Source organism: Ptychodera flava, chromosome 1 (assembly GCF_041260155.1).
Source record: "Ptychodera flava strain L36383 chromosome 1, AS_Pfla_20210202, whole genome shotgun sequence".
NCBI classification, from domain to species: domain Eukaryota; kingdom Metazoa; phylum Hemichordata; class Enteropneusta; family Ptychoderidae; genus Ptychodera; species Ptychodera flava.
Window position 1 is genome coordinate 14874570 of NC_091928.1, and position 20641 is coordinate 14895210.

General features: G+C 37.2%; 1 protein-coding gene across 1 annotated transcript in view; it reads right to left on the minus strand.

Moving 5' to 3' along the window:
• Positions 1 to 116: 116 nt before the first annotated feature.
• The window catches only part of LOC139130948 (DNA damage-binding protein 1-like), a 35243-nt gene continuing 14718 nt past the window's right edge, over positions 117 to 20641 (minus strand). Inside the window, 16 exon segments of the mRNA XM_070696806.1 lie at positions 117 to 2450; positions 3083 to 3206; positions 3876 to 3978; positions 4672 to 4841; positions 5720 to 5829; positions 6147 to 6317; positions 10188 to 10282; positions 11351 to 11515; positions 12373 to 12704; positions 13534 to 13741; positions 14168 to 14275; positions 14828 to 14991; positions 17967 to 18145; positions 18978 to 19086; positions 19683 to 19758; positions 20394 to 20496. Coding sequence (XP_070552907.1) covers positions 2370 to 2450; positions 3083 to 3206; positions 3876 to 3978; positions 4672 to 4841; positions 5720 to 5829; positions 6147 to 6317; positions 10188 to 10282; positions 11351 to 11515; positions 12373 to 12704; positions 13534 to 13741; positions 14168 to 14275; positions 14828 to 14991; positions 17967 to 18145; positions 18978 to 19086; positions 19683 to 19758; positions 20394 to 20496 — 2298 coding nt within the window. The 3' untranslated portion in view covers positions 117 to 2369.

The following is a 20641-nucleotide window of genomic DNA, read 5'->3' on the forward strand; positions in this document are numbered from 1 at the left end:
GTGAATCATCAGGTCCCATTCCTCACAGTCTTTGTACCCGGGTGTTTTTAAAGTTCCAGCTTTGGTGATGAAAAAGCCTTCACAAACATTGCTAAATTACCAGTAGAAACAACTAATTTTATCCAAGTGGCACATACTTTTTATTTGACAAAATGAAACTATTACACTGTCTAATAAACACAGAAATACAATACTATTCACATCTTTTCTACACATACAGACTACAGGACAGACTATATACTGTGATTATATCATATGAAAAACATACAAATTGGAACACCATTGCATCAAATAAAATCTTGCTTTTAAAAATAAATGGTGTCAGGATGCTGTCGAGACTGAAGAAACAAAGTGTGGTTTCCAAGCATAAAGAGCATCGATCACCAGTTTTCTGGGTACACATCTGAAAAAGTATATTTTGCAAATTAATTACACTATCAAGATTTCATAATGCTACACGTGGACAGTTTGTTGTGCAAATATTTTACAACGGTCATGGTTCATGATGGCAGAATTTCTAAAGTTATCACACACAGATTTCAAATACAAAAGCAAGTTTTCAGCACAGGGCAGAATAATATCACAGACCTTAAAAAACAAGGTACAGCGGCATTTCTTTCCTGTTAAATATGCCATAGTTTATTTTGTTGTGGTTTTTTGTTGTTGTTGCAAAGAGATATTTCAGAAGAGGCATTTAGTGCATGATCACAAGTTTACTTCAAAGGGCCAGCAGCTGTAATTTTTGCTGACATTTTCCACTGTTTTTGCTATTTAATATCAACTGCAGTTTCTCACTCTACTGCTGAAAGCACTTTGAGACACACATAAGTGTAGACTGCATTAATATTGATGAAAAATGAATTCTGGTCTGGACTAGAATACAAATGTACAGTTACTGCCCCTGGAATGCATACTTCAAATTTGGTTTTACAAAAGTTGCACCAATGATTTTATTAAGGGCGTGTGGTTGCTCACAGTAGGATATGCATGTTTTTCCAATCTACCGTTTGGCATTTCATTGAGAGTCAGTTGGGGATGGCATGCACACCTTTCCACTGGTTTCATGTCATCTTTCATGCTTTGGTTATTTTCACATTTTTCTTCAGGTACAAGAGCTGTAAAGAATGATTCTCCCATTTCCTATCCATGACTTGTTTTTTTTTTCACAATTTTGCCCACTCATCTGAAGATCAGACCTATCCCAGACATAACTCACACCTTGACAACAGCCGGGAAACCAGGGCATTTTCCAGGAGCCACAAAATAAAATACTAACACTTATCTTAACATTCTGAAGACCAATTGCCCTTGTCCGACACATTTCTGGTCATTTTTTAAAATCATGTGTAAGAAGTCTGTTTATTTCATTTTGAAGACCGAAACATCCTTGGGCCATAAACTGTTAGACATTTTTTCTTATCTGGCTTAATTGTATGCATGTATTCTTTGACTGTTATATTTCAGCACCTAAAGAGATATCTTACATCTGACAAACTTACGTCAGTACAAAAAATGATATAAATGTTTTCTAATGCGAAGCACAGATAACCATTCCAGTATCGTAGTAGGATGGTGACATTGTCCCTCAAGGGTTGAAAATTCTGGGTCTGCTTTCAACACTTGGCATTTTGACCTTTGACCTCCCATTGGTATAACTATGTATTTTGATTGAACGATGGTATTATTTAGGTTCAAACTTCAGCACAGTGTAAGGAAAGTTCTTTCTGTCGTAAAATGTATTGTTATCGCCGTCATACAGTCAGAAAAATCAACAATAGCATATGAAATATGCAATTATCTTGTATTTTGGCCAAGCATGGTGTATCACATTGAATATGGAAGGAATGCATGCACAATTCAGTTTAATGCCCCATTTGTTTACTTCCCACAGACAACCTTTGACCTGTTGTTCAAAACCCTACAATATTGACTTGTCTATCTTTGACATTGTTCAATGCCCTACAATACTGACTTTGTTTCATACAACGACAATCAGTTAAATACTGCTAAGCAGATTCAAGACCTTGTATTGGGTCATAAACATTAATTGATAAGTCGTTAATCAAGCAGATTTTGCATCAGTGATCTGTCATGGTCATTAAACTTACTAATTACCCTGTCCAGGTTTATTAATCAGTATTATCGCCCTCAATTTACACTTCTGGAGTAATAATCATGCGTGAAATCTCAATGGTTTTTTGCCAAACAGAATAATCAATATGTATTTAATGGTGTGATGATATGAAACATGAATTAAGTTGAAGCGACTGATGGGTAACCGACTAGACAACTGGAGAATATTATAATGATAGGCACATCGGCTTGAAGAGATGCACCGTCTATCCTTCCATCGATCACAGCAACCCTCACTAATGTATGCGTGTCAATTCTTCGATCATTTTCACCAGGTCGTCCACTGTGGCGTCCCGCTTCATTCCGCCATCATCAATCTGTTGGGAGTTTGAATAAAGAGATCAGGTATTTTAAAATTCAAACATTTCATCGATGAATTGTGCAAAGTATATGAGTTCCAGACAGTGTTGTCAGAATAGTAATACTTTAAAGGGGCAGTTCTCAATCCCTGGTTCTCACATTAGTTGTTGTTGACATTGAGTATTTATATGGTGTTAGTGAACTTTTTATCAGGTCAGTCAATTTGCTTTTAGCTATTAAAAGCTGAAAAATGATCTGGCCTTTAAGATGGATTACTTTTATCCATAATACAAAATTCAATGCTTGAAATATTACATAATTGTATTAATTTATGCAAATTTATTGATGACGACTTAATTATCAGATGTGGACATTTGCTGACTGGATTGTACACTCTACATAACTTGACTAGTTTACTTCTATAATCGCCCTTTTCAGTCAAAGATGAAGAGACTCCTGCTATACAAATGGATATATACCGATAAAATACCAGGATGTATAAAGGCCATGTAGGGGTCATGAGAATGGCCATTTCCAGATGAAAGATAGAAAGTAGTCAAAGCCTGGTCACAACACTGAATTGATCTTGAAATTTACCTCTATTAATTGCTGTGAGCTACCGAAGTGTCATGATACAGGGGTTACCTACCTGTAGGCCTTGAACAACTTCAGCCATTTTGTCTCTGCTGAGATCTAAGAAACTCTCAATAAGGTCCCCATCTATGAAGCCAGCAGCTGGCTCTGTTTTCCTCTCGGTGTGGAAAGACCGCCAGGTGAAAATTCAATTAAGGGAAAAAATTGGTAATACTGGTTCTCAAGATAAGAATGGGTTGGCCATGTTGAAATTGGTATATGTACAATGAAGGCACGGTTGGCTTAGGTGTGTAATCAGCATCTGTCATAAAAACTACAGATTGTAAAACCCTTTCAAGTCTAATCTGCTGACAAATCTTGTAAGATTCAGCCCATTTTATGAAGTGTTATAAAGTGAATCATAGGTTTCCAGGTTTTTTCAAGGACCTCATTTTCTTGTTCTCACCATACATGTATTTGACAAAAACTACCATATGTAGGTACCCTTAAAAAACAGACCCCGTTATAGTTCAACCTTGAGAAACATTAAATGGACAACTATAAAATCTGATTCATCTAGCAATTTAACATCTATTCTTGATGAACACATCTCTATGAAGAGATAAGTCTCATAAGTAAAAGCCATACATTGAATAGCTGACAGTTACGACACCTTAAATAAGGGACACTAGTCATTCCAACAAGTGTCCTCATTGAACAGTTTTCCTTGTATACTTTGGCATATCTATGATTTGCCATTACTTACACAAGTTACATTCAATAAACAAAACTTCAAATCAATTTATTTATCTAGTTTATGATGAAAACCATGCTGAATTATTGGTGACCACGATTCATTGAAAGGATATAATGCGTGATCTATCTTGCCGACACTCTTTATAACCTTCGTCAATTTGTTTTGAACTTCTGACAGGAAATTGTACAGCTCCTCTGAAAACTGTGTTACTAAACCTATGGAAAAAAAAAAAAAAGATGTATGAAATGCGTAAATTCAGTTCCGAGACCCAGATATCTCTCCAATGTTATAGACCTTTTACCACCATGGTTTAGCAAAAACTATTGTTATCAACAGTGAGAGTGGACCTGTTCAGAGGGAATTGGGTGTGAAGTTTCTAATATTGAAAATTCATTAAGGTTGAAGAATGTGCCTCAGGGACAGATACCGAGACTCTCAAACTTGTACAATTCTTTTCTGATATACAACTTGTGGGGCTCACTTTAAAGATCTTGTGTAAGAAAAATATTCACCTCCTCAGTTTTTCAAAAATCGAAAATTTCATTTTCACCATAAGAGTCGACAGAGCAATGGCAGCCATTTTGAATTCCAAATATCAGTAAATGTTAGGTAATCTCTTTGCAACATTTTAACCTTTGCACGGTGACCCTTGAATTTATTCTTGATTTGGTAAAAGAATGGTTACAAGTTTCATTGAGGAAAGTTTGAGCAAAAGTTTGAGTCTTTCACTTTCGGGTGCATTTACAAGGTGATTCGCGACACTTATTTCCAGAGTTTGAAAGAGAACAGTCTGAAGTTTGTTTTAAGGAAATCTTGAGCTTAAGTTTTATATCTTTCAGTTTCAAAGCGCATATTATCATGACAATTCTCAAAATGGTCATTTCCAAAGATCTGGCGTTGTTCCTCACCTATAGAGCCATTGACTGTACCATAGAGCACTGACCCTTGTGTCGGAGTTGAACTTTCACCCGGATGCTGCATAACTAATGAGCCATGTCTGAAGACGTTGATGAACTCTCCAACGTGAAATAATCCCACTTCTTGAAGATGCTGCCTGTCTTCATCTGTGGTTGCCGCGCTTTGTAAGAATAAACGTCAAAATTTATAACGTTGAAGAAAACACAATGTGAAATAAATATCTCATAAAAGGCATTATTATACATCTACCATCGAGAACAATAGAATTTTGCGTGCGCTAAAAAAGCTGTATGGAATGCCCGTTCCATAACACGTATGGTTTCCAGGCCCCCTCCCCTGTGGATGTATCTGCATGTTCACTGTTGAACGGTTTCAAGGGAGCTATTGGACGAGTGCCAGAACATGTCTCGTGTGCGCACAGTATGTACATGTGTAGTGCACACACTGTCCAGAACTTGCAGAAGCGCCTCTGACATAGCGTTCCACACTTGCTATAAATCGAAAGAAAAATTGTAATATTGCATGAAAATTGTCACTACTCTGACAATTTGATGCCCCAGTCATGAATTTAAGATGTATAATAAAGGTTATTACGAAAATACCGCAGAAGATGCACGAGGATATTGGCACTGCGCATCGCCCGACGCGAACTGTACCAATATCCTCGTACATCTTTTGCGGTATTTCATAATAACCTAATAATAAACAAAAGACAATTGGTGAATGCAGTAATTTGGTTGTCCAAGAACTGGATTTATCTGTTGTACAACATTACATCTTACAGTGATTTGCATTGAACCTTTGACAATATGGGAATGAGACAGAATGTCTAAATTGAGGAGTTGCCAACACTGTCAGGTATAACTATCGCCTAGCGGTAGTATCAGTAGATCACACAGAACTCCACTCTGTGCATGCTTAAACATTGTCTGGAAGGAGGTCAGACACATTCAAAACAACAACACAAGATCTGCATGGATTTTCTAACCCTAGCTATGACCAAATTAATCATTGTAAGGAACTTTCTTTCATACTTACCTGTCTTTCTGACATGTAAAAAGATTAAATGAATTCTCAGCACCAAGGAAATTATCATCATCCAGTATTTCTATCGATGACATCCAATTTGGATTGTAGTCTCTTGCAATCTGTCGACAAAACGTTTTGATGATCACTACTTGTTGGGTGACTGACGTACAGTAACATTACGGTAGAATGTTACTTTGGGGCAGATATTCACTTCAAATTCTTTACAATAATTGTGCACTTGTTTTAAAGCTTATGTTCTTTGTGACCACGTGACCAGATTACCGTAACTTGATAAATTAGCATATATAGAGAAGATGCAACATGGCTGCCCCTGCGACAGCTGTGCTCTTCATGCACCAAAACGTGAGTTGCTCACACACTCAAAACCTTAGAGTGAACACTGCCTGTGAGAATGCTCTGAACAGTCGCTACTCACCTCTTCAAAGCTTCCTTCCATTGGTTTGTACCTAAGTAGAGTTATGGATCTCATCAGATCTCCCACCAGAATGAAGTCTCCTTTGATCTTTAGGAACAGCGCAATGATGTTGCTAAAGTGACTGCACTCAACTCTCAGCTCTCTGTCAGCAGTCCATTCAAATAATCGCACCTACACACAGAGAAATACACATTTAACCCTTTCACCACCATGGTTTGGCCCAAACCCATTGTTATCAATGGGGAGTTGTGGACCTGTTTACAGAGAATCGGGGGTGAACAGCTTTAAGACAATGGAATGGAGCAAAATGATTACATGGCAGTTAAACAAGTAAAGGTTCCATGAGAAATATAGGCTTTAAACTCATGAATTTATTACTCACTTGGATTTCACCAATCACTAAATCCTCTGAAGTAATCTATATGAAAATGTTCGATAACAATACATTTTAATCCTTTTCTGACGGATTAGTGAGTTAAAATAGATTGAAATACTAGAAATGTTCAACGAATTCTTTTACAGCGTCTTTACAACGCCAGAATCCGAAAACCCTCCGGAACTGAACTATTTAATTAAGGCCGCGTTCAAAAAAAGTGGTGAGGGGGGGCTGGAGGAATTCAGGGGGGGGATTCGAAAATTTTTGGGGTAGTCGAGGGGGGGGGACTTGAAAGTTTTGCTCTGCCTATAGGGGGGACCTGAAAATATTTTGACTCCCAACATTTTGATGTCGTCCAATGGTTCTAATGTTAGTAATAATTAAACAAAATCTAGAACCGTTTTGTCATATTTTATGTCTTTAATCTCGAAAAAGTCTAAAAATGTATGAATGCCATTAAATTTTCGTAGAACAAGTTTGCCTTGTAATGGGGCAGGAGCTACAACTGTTGATAATTTTTCAATATTTCTATGCAATGTATCAAACACAGTTTCTTGGTGTCTCTCTACAGCAATAGCATGCTGCTGAAAAACACAATATTCAGTTTGTCAACAAAGCCCGTTTGTCTAAATATTGGTGATAATTGAATGATGCAAATGCACGGTACACGTAGGCTGTGTTGGCAAGCTGAATACTGGATAGCTCAACATTCTGTAGGGAGTAGAACAAGAACACAATTGTATAAACTGAACAAAAATATTGTCAAAATAAAAAGTTAATACAACTACTGCCCTGCTACTACATACTGGCAGTGACAGTGATACATGTAGCTCTGACTCTGATGTAGTTTAAGAAGAGTTTCGGTCATAGGACACTCAATTGACAGTGAAACATACATCTACTTGTACACAAGATCCATCCAGAGAGCAACACATAGAAGACTAGGGGACTAACAGTTACCATGGATTTTTGAATTCTGGCATATGAGAACAATCAAATATTAGAGAAAAAAGATGGGGTCACCATACTTGATCTTATACAAATGTACGATGAAAAGTCAGTTTTTCTAAAATCACTTAAAATCAATAAACCATTCATTTCAAGTTCATGCAGTGAATGAAATTTTCAAATCTCATTGTACCAATAACACAAAAGTAAAACTTTGAACAGTAAAGACTCTAATATAAATGGAAAAATGTTTGACTAAATGGAACCTTTTATTTTTTATCAAATTTGCCATTATTACACCCAAAATTTCTGAGATTAAAACATTAATTTCATGGAATATTTTAACCTTCCAGTATTGTCAATTTTGTAAAACATTTTATAAGTGGCATCTAAGTTGTAGATGTCTTGTACTTTTGAAAAAAAAAATTTCGGTAGGTCACTGTGCTCATTTTTTCACAATTTGGTTAAACGTAGCTAGAAATACATAATTTTCATTCTCTCTCATGATTGTCATTTTGTGTGCTTTTCAGCTGGTGCCATTGAACTGGCCAGAGTTGGATAAACTCAAGTCGGCTTAGACTGAGAAATCCAAAAAGTCCACTGATGCATTTAAAAATGAATCAATTTAAGAACTTGCCCTAGGTATATGGCTCTACAACCTGCTGATAAGAGGTAGTGTTGAACATCTGCGTGCAGAACGACACATTACATGTTTTTTTACTCTGCGTGCATTCCTAATAAATATGCGGCTATATGGTAATTTGGGGGGGGACTTGAAAATTTTTGAGGGTATTGAGGGGGGGGACTTAAAAATTTTTGAGGGTATTGAGGGGGGGGGGATCTGAAAAAAAATAAGATTTCAATCGCGATTCCTCCACCCCCCCCTCACCATTATTTTTTGAACGCGGCCTAGATTCACTGTCTACCTGTCTGTTACGGTTTGAACAGAACAGTACAAACCACCTTAACGATATTAATATACACAAAGCCTGTGGGCCGGATAACATTTCCGGCATCTTTTTACGAAATTGTGCCGAAGAACTTGCTATACCACTGACCATGATTTTTAACATATCTTTATCATCTCATTTTAAAACAGCCAATGTCATGCCAGTTTTTAAGAAAGGAGATTGTCATGATGTTACGAACTATCGACCAATATCCCTGCTGTCACTAATAAGCAAGATTTTTGAAAAATCTGTATATACAAAACTTTTTGAGCATGTCAAGAGTACTCTCATCTCTGAGCAACACGGTTTCATTAAGAACAGAAACACCGTTTCTAACCTCATTTCATATGTTGACCATTTGTCCAAAGCTTTTGACTCTAAGCAACAAGTCGATTCCATTTATCTGGATCTCAGTAAGGCCTTTGACTCTGTGTCTCACGAACTTTTAACTCATAAAATGAAATATTATGGATTTTCAGGTTCATTGCTAATGTGGCTGAAATCCTATCTCTCAGGTAGATCTCAAAGAGTAGTTTTAAACGGTAAACAGTCTTCCTGGAAGCCAGTTCTTTCTGGTGTTCCCAGGGCTCTTTAATTGGCCCTCTTCTTTTTATTCTTTATGTGAACGATGTGTCTACTGTTATTTCTCATTCAACCTTGTCTATTTATGCAGACGATACAAAATTGTTCAAATGTCTGGACTCAGCTGAGGACTGTATATTTCTTCAGCAAGATTTGAACAATATATCGAATTGGTGTGCAAAATGGAAACTGAATCTTAATGTTTCTAAATGCTGTATTATATCATTCACCAACAAAAGAAACAAAATAGTCGCTGATTATTCACTGAACGGCTCTATGCTACAACGGGTGTCTTCAGTTAAAGATTTAGGTATAACCCTGACATCCGATTTAAACTTTAAAACTCATATTAACTCCATTATCAGTAAATCTTACAAAATGCTAGGTTATCTTAAGCGCACCTGTAAATCTTTCGCCAATATACAGGCTTTGCGGACTTTGTACATTTCCTTAGTTCGATCAAATCTTGAATATGCTTCCACTGTTGAGTCTCCGAAAAATATCTCGTCGAAAGACTTGAAACTGTTCAGTTGAAATTTATTAAATTTCTCTGTTTTAAACAAAACATTCCCTATGTATCAGAACAATATGAACAGACATGTAAATATTTTCACCTCCCCCAGCTATTCTCTCGTCGCAAGGCCGCTGATCTTAACTTTTTACACAAGTGCGTTCATTCCGAGGTCGACTCACCCTATCTTGTAGAACAGGTTAATTACAACTTTCCAATGAGGACACTTCGTCACTCTGAGTCTTTAAAACCCGCCAGATCTCGGCTAAACGTTAGGAAGTATTCCTTTTTCCCAAGATCCATGTCCGCTTATAACGATTTAGTATGTAAATATAATACTGTTGACATTTTTACTACTAGGTCTGCCTTTCGTCGGACCATCAAAGACATTTTGTACAGATAATGTTTGTGTGTAATAGGTTCGTATACGTGTATGTTTGTATCAGATTTTTATCCTTGCTCTTATTGTCAGACCTATAAGTGGGCCTTTCGCCTGTTGGATCTGAACAAATAAAATTAAAAAAAATAAAAAAAATAAAAAATAAAATTAAGGAGAAAACACTCCTGACCGATGTCCACCTAAACGTCACCTAATCAATGTGATATATCATAGAATTGATTGTAATTTTCAAGCAGCAGGAACTGACTACAGTGAGTATTCAACTCAAACTTACAGTACTGTTGATACTTGCTAACAGTTTTCCATTGAACTCAACCAACGTGTAAGCGGCACCTTTAATGTCTTTCTCTGCTACCTGGTTAAGTTTTCCTGCGTGGAGAAAACACCATAGTGTGTTTAAAGGCGTGGATTTGTCAACATCAATCATGAGTTGCTTTTCTGATAGACAAAGATTTGATAGCTTGCCTATATTACAGTTACTCAATGCTCTATCAAAATTGACCATTGTATTCGAACTAACAACTTACAAGACCTCCTCTGCTAGCAAAGAAGTCATTGATCAAACCCACTCAGCTAAATCCACTGCCCCAAAAGGTGGTTTAAAAACAGAGTTACAGCTAGGATGCGCCCTTGCGATAGTGTCCCCAAAACAGAACCAGTTGTCCTGCATTCTCACATACTGCGGGTCACCTTGGCACCTTGGGCTCACAACTGTGTTGGGTGTAGTCTGCAAGTAATATCTGATACTGGCAATGGCCTTTGTTTTGTGTTTTGCATGATTATTTTGAGGCTTACTATATTTACATCTTTCAGAGCTGTGATTGAAAGTCATGAAGCTGCATTTAATGTATATATATATATATATATATATATATATATATATATATATATATATATATATATATATATATATATATATATATATATATATATATATATATATATATATATATATATATATATATATATATATATATATATATATATATATATATATATATGCACAAAATATATATATACACAAAATGTATACAATATATATATATATATATATATATATATATATATATATATATATATATATATATATATATATATATATATATATATATATATATATGGTACACTCTTACAATCATCTGAAATTCAAGTATATGCGACATGATTCCGATAGCTTGAATTTTGTTTAGTGAAACTAATTTGTTACAAAATACGAAATTTGATAGACAACTGACGCGTGTTGTCCCCAAAATGTCCCTAGATGTCCCTGAAATGAACGGCAATGGGACACAGTGTTCCCTGGTTTAAAATTCCTGGCTGCAACATTGGAGTTGTTGCAATTTTAACCACCACGACCCCTCTACAGGGCTTGGGTTCAATGAAGAATTCACAAATACACACTTACAAAACACCACTGACACATCAAGAAATGCATACCTTCATGCCACTGGAATATAATAATCCTTCCACTTTTTGGCTCTGATTCTTCCGGATAGACAAATGCCGTGCTGGCAATGTAGTAGATGTTTGGGTCATCTCCCAGTCTGCAGGACACCAGACTTGTAGCAAATTCATTATTCATGAACTGGTGTGCATGTAACACTGCAAAGACAAAATGACAAAAAGTTCATAAATTTTCACAAGATTTTAGAATAACCTGTCTCCTGCCAAGTTCATGTTTCACCATCAGGTCACGTTGGTTGAAACCATTGATGCACAACATTTCCCATATGGTGCATTACAAAGACATGAACGTTTGAAGGCTTCTGAAAATACAGAAACTGTGAACACGATATTCACTGACTTCATCCGCTATCATATGTCATGCCAGGTAGGTTAAAAGGAATGTGGGTTTTGGATTTTTACTGACTTGGAAGATGGGGAACAGACAGACCTGGCATGATAAGAGTCAAATCAAGCCTTCATACAGTCACTCAGCTACATCTTTTTACATCGTAAATCAACAACCATTCTCAATAATTACACAACTATCAAATATCACACTATCTGTGTTAGTTACACTCACTGCATCTCACAAAGATGCACTGTTACCGAATTTGCCAAAGACGCAATTTATGAAAATATAGTCACCACAAAGTTTTGAAATATGCCAGTGACAATGGCATCTCAGATATAATTCTGTGGTCACTCTAAACAAAACAACTTCTACTGCTTGTCTTCAACACACCAGCAGAAAATCAAATGAAACTTCAAAATGTCAAAGTTTTTAATTTTGATAACCACTGGTATTTTGAATGTGTCACAGTATTTCTGTAAAATTGTCACAAGACAAGCCCACTTATTGGTTGTACCACAAGAAGTAACTTTGAACCTATCATGGACAATGCTTTGGTAAACACCTAGTCTTATAAATGCTATGGAATGCTGTGGTAGAAACCATTCTTTGGAAACAGGGATGAAAGCACTAAGTATCATGATACATACTTATTAAAACTCACCTTCAAAAGTGTGTTGATCTATGACAAGTAAACTATGCATCTCAAGCTCATCTCCGAATGACCCTTCTCCGTACTTCCCCGAATTGCTCTGCACAATTTTGCTGCTAGCGTTAGACGTACTCAGTGCACTGACGCTGGCACTTGGCCTGCTGGGTACGGTGTTTGTGCCGTCTTTGCACTCTACCCGAGTACTCAACACACCAAAGGTCTGCGTCTGTTCCTGGTAGGCGATGCGGCGCGGCGATTCTCCTAGCGGTATTGTGCGAATGTGGAGCTTTTGGATTTCGTCGATGGTACCGATGGTTAGCGTGGTGTCATTGGCTAATGCAAGACTGCAAATAGAGTAGAAATGAAATGCATTCTGGGTACGTAATAAATTCTGCTCGCTAGTGTCAAACCTTCAAACCTAATCTCTAGGTTTTTTCATTTTCTTATTAACTTGGTTTCTGAGTGTTGTCACATTTAGAGATAGTTTATTAGTAAGAATAGCAGATCTGTTCAGGGTCCATATACTTAAAGTCACTTAAAACTTCAAGGACTAAAGGCTTTTTTCAGCAATTTTTAAGGACTTTTGAGGTCCAAAATACCATTTCCAAGAATACATTTTTACAGTATCTCATTTTTACATACTACTTTACACATCATTTACGATATCACAAGTGATTGTCATTTTGAAAATAGTGGATTGATTACCAATTTTCAAGACTTTTCCAGAATAAATTTCATTTTCACGGACATTTCCAGGGCTTTTCAAGAGGCTTTAAAATAGAAGGATTTTCAAGGACTTTCCAGGAGCATAAATGTCTATTGCTAGGCATCTGGGAGCTCATTTTGAAGCTTATGCAGTAAATAAAGTTTTAAACCAGCTAAGTTTTGTGAAAAGCAGGAATTTATTTTTGCCAAAGGAGATAAACAAGGATGGCGGCCATTTTGAATTTCAAATATCAGTAAATAGTGGGTAATTTTTTCCTCTGGTACCAAAATTTGAACGGTGGCCCCCGATTTCAATCATGATTTTGAAAGAGATTGGTTAAAACTTTGCTTGAGAAAAGTTTGAGCAAAAGTTAAGGCCTTTCATTGTCGAGGTTCAAACTACCTAAATGATGATATATCATCTGCTACGAGTTGATAATCATTGGTTGTAAAGAGTTAGTTAGATACCTGTCTGGATATCCTTCTGCATTCAGTGGACACATGTAGTTAACTTCTTTGAGGTTGACGTTGGAGAAGACCAGCTTGTGATTACTGGAGTAAATAACTGTTGGTCTGTCCGAACAGGCGAACACATTGACTGTGGACAGTGACTTGAAGGTCTTCAAGACTGTTGGCTGTGTGCCAAGAGTTACTTTTTTGCGGTCACTTAAGTAGCCTGAAACAGCAAGTGAACAGGGAGAAATTTTGGCTGGGACTGTCATATCTGGTAACAGAATGAGATGGAACTTTAGCCAAACTGCAAAGCTTGCTCCTTATCAAAATAACTATACAAATTAAAAACCTTGATACACAAATGATTAAAATTCGACAATTTATGAGTTAGCACATACATGCAATGTCACAAGGTTCAATGCATCAAAAAAAGAAGCAAATATTTCAGCAAAGACAAAAGTAAATGGGTTTACAAAGGTAAAGATGCTGAAATTTTAAAATATATTAAATATGAATTTTAAACATTTATAATCCAATTTTCATCAAGACGTGACTATATACACAACCAAGTGATGACCTAATATTGTTTTCCATGAAAATTTGGTGAAAACATTTGAAATTTCGGTACCAAGGAAAGAGGAATTCTCACCTGTTTCAGTGTTAAGTTGGAAATAAAACAAGGAGCCATCTCCGAGAGCACACAGTAGATAGTGAATGCCCTCAAATGCCGTCATCAATATGGATCGGGGAATTATCTCTGAAGGTGCAAAGCAACAGAATGTCCAAAATCAGAGAAACATAACGCAATGCAGCACAACAGAATATATTACAGGAAGAAGGACAATGAATAGGATGTAATAGAAGACACTTCAACTGGGAAAAAAAGAAATCTAAATCTGCCCTTTTTAGTGATAGCAAAAATAACATATTATTGCAAAACAGCAAAAAACATAAGATTTTTTGTTGGAAAGATATTTTTTTAGATTATCCCTTATCCTTACCCATTTTTTTCATTTCTTATCAACCAAGTTGGGTGACCACAGATGACGAACAAGGAAGGTGATTTGCAAGGGAACTTATTTGGCTGGGAATATGTGCCTTGCAAAAAAACATTAATATTGATCAGGAAGGAAATATAGAACATTTCAGCCAGCAGACAAGATACAGATCCACTGCAGTTCTGAGAAAATATTTGAAAACATGCAAACAGCAAAAAAGGAAATAAATGTGAAATATGTACAAGTACTAAAGCCCTATCATTCACAGTATTTGTTTTTGGAATATTCAAACTTTCGCTATGCCTGCTTACCTCCGCCGAGCATTTCCAAATGCATCTGGTCCAGACTGGGAAGTTTGAGAATTCTGGACGAGATGTCCGTCCACAGACCTACAGCACACAGGTCAGCCATATCGCTGCCCTCTACAGTTGGTGTGATGTCGAGACAGGCTACTTCATGGTCCATGGTTGCCGTGCTGTGTCAAGAGAGATGATCAGACAGGGAGGATGATGAGCTTCTGCCCTTCAGTAGCTCTATGTACTTTAAAGGGGCCATACACCCAAAGTAGCTTGCAATTTAAAGACTTTCGAGGATTTTTTTAAGTAATTGTGAAGGACTGTTAGTCAAAAATACCATTATCCTGGTATCATTATTACAATATATTATTTCAACCATAAATTTTTTATAACATGGCCAATCATTTTGGGATTTTCAAAAATTTTGGATGGCTTATTGTCTTTCCACAACTTTCCTAGACTAAGTCTCATTTTCCAAGCACTTTTCCAGGACTTTCAAGGACTTTTCAGAAGTGTATGAACCCTGACTTTACTCAATCTAAAATGTCTCAGTTGAGATAGGCATAATGACAATATAAATAGCAGTAACTTCTTGATTATTCACCCTGATATTGACAAATCTGCAAGGACAATACGTTATTCAGCAAACTTTAAACCGGTAACTCTCGGTAGGGCCCTACCGAGAAAAATCGATAAAAATGGGCGGAGCAAAACATAACTAATATGGTTTCTTTGTGAACAAAAAGTAGCAAATTAAAACAGCTGGTTGAACACCTCCAAAAATAGAACGTGCACGCCACATAATGTAAACATTGACTGCACGGTGACTTTACGTATACTATTTTCACCCAATTTTACGGTTTACTTTCCATACGATACATCCACTCATTTCCCCATAGGTTTGTCTTGAACATAGACTTTTTCGAAGTCTTACTGGAGCAGCGGTTCGGCGCGGCGGCGCCTCGGATTTGTACAAACCGTGATGACGTTGCTAGGCGATCGATCGACACTCCTCAGTATACGTTTCTCGTCCGAAAACGAAGCGTTTGTCATTGTATTACAGCGCGTTTTTGAATGATTCTACTACCTCCATGATTCAACATAATGCGTATCATGACAGTGGCAATTAATAGCTATCCGCATCTTTGTATACGGGTAAACGATGCAGAAATCCAACGAGTAGTTTTTCTGCCACGGGATCAATTATCGGGGTTTTCCTCGGCTCAGTCATAGTGTACATCACTCTTGCAGGGAGTCTTGATTGCATAGTCCGAACGCCGTCCTAGAAATGCGGCATTTCAGGAAAGAACAGGAAAAAATCAAAACAGTTCTGAAAGAACAGCAAATTCGCCTATAGTACATGTCCAAATTTATCGAGTGTGGTTATTTTAATGGACGACGTTGACATTTACCACAATGCTGAACGGCCAAGTCGTCTACCAAATTTTGTAGAGCTTTTGTGTTACAAACAATCCTTTCCTCATTCGACCTTAGTTCAGCGAGGCAGGGCTGTGTTTCCATTATAAAATGTAGTTTTCCACAGTTCTTGGATGGTAGTTGTAGCTTCCTTTTCAAAAATTTCGTTGTCTCATGAACTCGGCGCTGTCGGATGGGAGGGTACCGACGACTATTCCCCCGGCTTCGATTACACGTTTTATGGTGACCGAAATGAAATATGGTGTCGATTTGTTGTCTTATGATTATTTCAAAAAGCTTCTGAAAAATACTTATTTTAGAAATCAAACCTGTTAATATTTAATCACCAAAAATAAAATCAGAATAAAGTGATCGCATGAATTCTCGGAGCATTCGTCCCTCCTTATAAAATGGTGAGTTCTAGTATTTCGCTACTTCGAACGATCCCGCCAAAATCGAGTGCACTTGCACTTCTACATTCTCCACGCAGTCGCGATACTAGTTCATTACAAACGCGTGGTAGTCAGAGTCAGACTGCTGATCACACTATGTCAACTGGCTTTATGAAGATAGCGGTCACTGATGAGCACTAGAGGTAGCCTCGGGAATTTTCTTTGCCAGGAATGAATTGGAGTTAGCTGTGATGGGGATCGAGCGCGGACATTTGAGTGCAACTTATGGGACATAGTACGGTGACCTCAGCTGCCGCCGCGCCGGCGACGTTTGTCAACTCGACGTCTGATCAGGATAAGTGACCCAGCAGTGACGACCGAACATGCCGAAGGCGATAGCAGGCGTCAAAAAAAATCCCGGTTTTGTCAGCACATTGGATCTGTTGGATTCTGGAGGCTACTTGTTTTTTGAATTTTGACTTTGTTCGCTTTGTGTTACATAGGCATGCACGGCTTAGGTCGGGCAAGAAAATGTATATCACTTTTGGAAACAGCTAAGCGATAGTTACGCATATCGCATTGCGATGATTGCGCTTTTAACAGTACGTTGACTAGAGGGTAAAACTTGAAATTTGAAAAGAAGACAGAAGATATACAGACAGTGTAGACAAAGTGAGAGATCATGCCAGAATTCGTGCTGGTACTTGTCCGTGGTCTCAACCCGAACATACCAGACGTACTTATGTCTGGCAGAAATGGCAGTATAGGCCTTCCTGTCTGTAAAATGTACGGCTCAGGTAGGCCAACATAAATGAAAATGGTCCTTTTCAGGACCAACAAATTTTCCAAAAGGAGAACTACCGAATCATGACCGAATCAAATGTTTTGCATGTATTTATTATACACAGTGTGTGCGTTTGTATCTTTCGGTACGCTCCGAGTATTTGGTGTTTTTCCCCGCATTGAACAATCAACGCTACGTACGTAAAAAGTAAACAACGTACCGCTAATGACTCATTTGCAATTTGCATATCATGTCAATCATGCAGATTCAAACTGAACATAGAACGTTATACCGGCGATATTACCGGCAAATATTTTATTCTTTTTCTGGTTCCAGACGTCATTTCAAATTTAATTTCGTCAGAAACCAAGTATATTGTGCTCCAAATACTTATACACCTATCCCTCAATTTCCAAGAAAAAAATTAATCGGTAGATTTCTAAATTAAAGGTTTTTATCGACGACGTCCAGAGCGTACCGAGTACGTTTGAATATCCCACCATTATGACCACTCTCGTAGGTTCTCGCGCTTTTATACGGGAGTTGGGGCTTTAATATTCACCTGATTTGCGTGACTTCACCAGCGTGTATTTCAAGGTAGAAGAGTTCACTTCCTACAGCACAGACTATCTGTCTGGTGTTACAGGATGCAACACTGATGTTCTTACCAGACGATGGCTTCCATTCCCACACCATTCTCTTGGTCTCTGCACTCACCAACCTCACGGATGCTGGTGTTATCTGAGGATATCGGGTCAATAATGTGTTGTTATTGACTGGGTAAGTAATGTGTTGTTATTGACAAGGCAAATAATGTTGTTATTACATGTAACTGGGTAAATGATGTGTTTTATTCACTAAGTAAATAACGTGGTGTTATTGATTGGGTCAATAATGAGTTGTTACTGACCAGATAAATGATGTGTTGTTTTTGACTGGGTAAATAATCTGTTGTTATTGACTGGGTAAATAATGTGTTGTTCTTGACTGGAAAAGGGCATAAGGCATTATTGCCCTGACAGACCAATTACTTTAAGGAACTATGTGTGTCAAAAGGAAAACTTGCAAAATTTTCGTGAAAGACATTTAGCTGTGACTGTAATTTTTCAATATATACAAGTTGGTTTTAATGTCCACTGCAGTTTCTTGTTCTACCCTCTGAAACATGTTGAAATACCTACTATTTAGCCTGTCAACACAGTGTCTATACATGTGAAATGCACAGTGAGTGTTTAGATTTGAATTCTAATCTGGACAAGAATTCACTTATAAACAAAAACAACGTAGTCTACACATTCACAGACTGAGTCCCCACATTCTGAAAGATATTTTGAGTTCCTAAATGTGATTGTATTGTCAATTTAATGGTCTATTTTCCCAGTCTATTTCCCATGCATATTCCACTGAGCCTTCAGTCTCAGGAGAGAGACTATTTGGAGTGATTCACAATCTGGGAAAACAGACACAGCCAGTACTTGGATGGTAAGTCAGATTATATGTTCCAATACACCACATATGAAGTTCCCTGTCTGTGTTGCTGAATTTAGCCTTTGACATTTTTCAAAAACCTCACCTGTACAATCTGTCCATAGCTGACATTACCACAGTAAAATGTCTGCTGATCACTATCAAAGCCCGGTAACTCTGTCTCTTCAACTTCTTCGCCATTCAGCTTCAACACACTGATACAAAAATTCACAAGAATGAATTAATGGTCATGACCATTAATTCTTTTTCGTGATTATTTCATTTAATTTGTCTAATGTCGACTATATGCATGGTCATCCATTTATTCAGTATCTTTCAACATGTCAAACAATATAAGCTGTATCTCGTATCTAACAAAATTCATGAAAAATGGCCGACTTTGTCCCTTTCAGTCTATGTATTTTTGCTCAGATTTAGGAAAATGACAGATGACGTGAGAACTTCAGAAACAAGTCAACTATTTCCTGCTGTCACTTCCATGTTGTATCAAAGACGGACTCTCTAGAGATGACTACCCTGGCAGTATTTACAGTCTGACCAAAAAAAACAAGACCCTCAGTATGTCTGCAATGACAAAACAGCACATAATCTTTGACACACAGATCTGTAGCACTTTAACCCTTTCACCACCATGGTTTGGCCCCAACCCATTGTTATCAATGGTGATTGTGGACCTGTATACAGAGAATTGGGGGTGAACAGGTTAAACATGACTACCATATTTTGACAGGGGAAAGAATCTTCATAACCCACTGACACTGAGGAAAAAAGGCAATGAAGGACAACTCACCGTGTCTGACCGACGAAAGTCAAAACTAATGTGTCGTCTAGTTCAGTGTTGACGTCAACTCGTAGAGGCCAGATACCTGAAATTTATTGCAGAGTTGTATCAGGTAAAAGGTAGAACTTATAACATTGCAAAGAAATATTCATACGTGTGTTTCCAACGTAATCTTTGCTGAATACAAAGACGACAAATGAATCACATCATGACCATATTTGGGAGTCTATTCCTGAAAAAAGTCTTCGGCGAAAAAAAAATATAAAACAAAATATTTGCACTTCAACAATAGCTTCAGTTTTTATGGGACTAACTGGGATGGTGACTGATAATTGGACACATAATCAGCAAATTACTCAACTGTATTGCCAGCTATACAGTGAATTCACTTGGTAATTAGTGAGCGACTTTGTTAACTTGTCAGTGATATCGTTTTTCAATTCAGTCAGCTGCAGACACTTCATGCATATGGGGGACAAATTGCCATAGAGCTTATCTGGGTTAGAATAATTCAGTATAGGAGTGGCTGCTTGTAACTTCATGGGATTCGGAACTAACAAAGATTTAGTAATTTGATGTTGTTCCAGCACAACTGCACATTTGTTTTACCCTATGGGTGAAAAAATTACAAAAAAAAATTTTGACAAAGAGGGTTGGTTTTCTGCCACTTTCAAATTTTATGTTGCTGAAATTTTTTTGAAATAATGCTAGATTACTCACCTTTTATACCAGGTAGATCAATACTGGCATGTTCATGAATACCAATTCCATTGCGGATGATTCTCAGTGATCCTTCTTTATACGCACCAGAACAGGTTACCAGCTACAAGCAATTGTGATACAGGGAACAGCAAATATGTAAGACAGCAGAACATTTGAGAAAGTCAACTACATGACAAAAATTCAAAATAATTGAAACCTTCTATGGAGATTAACTAAAATGGGTGTATTATAACTTGTACAATCAT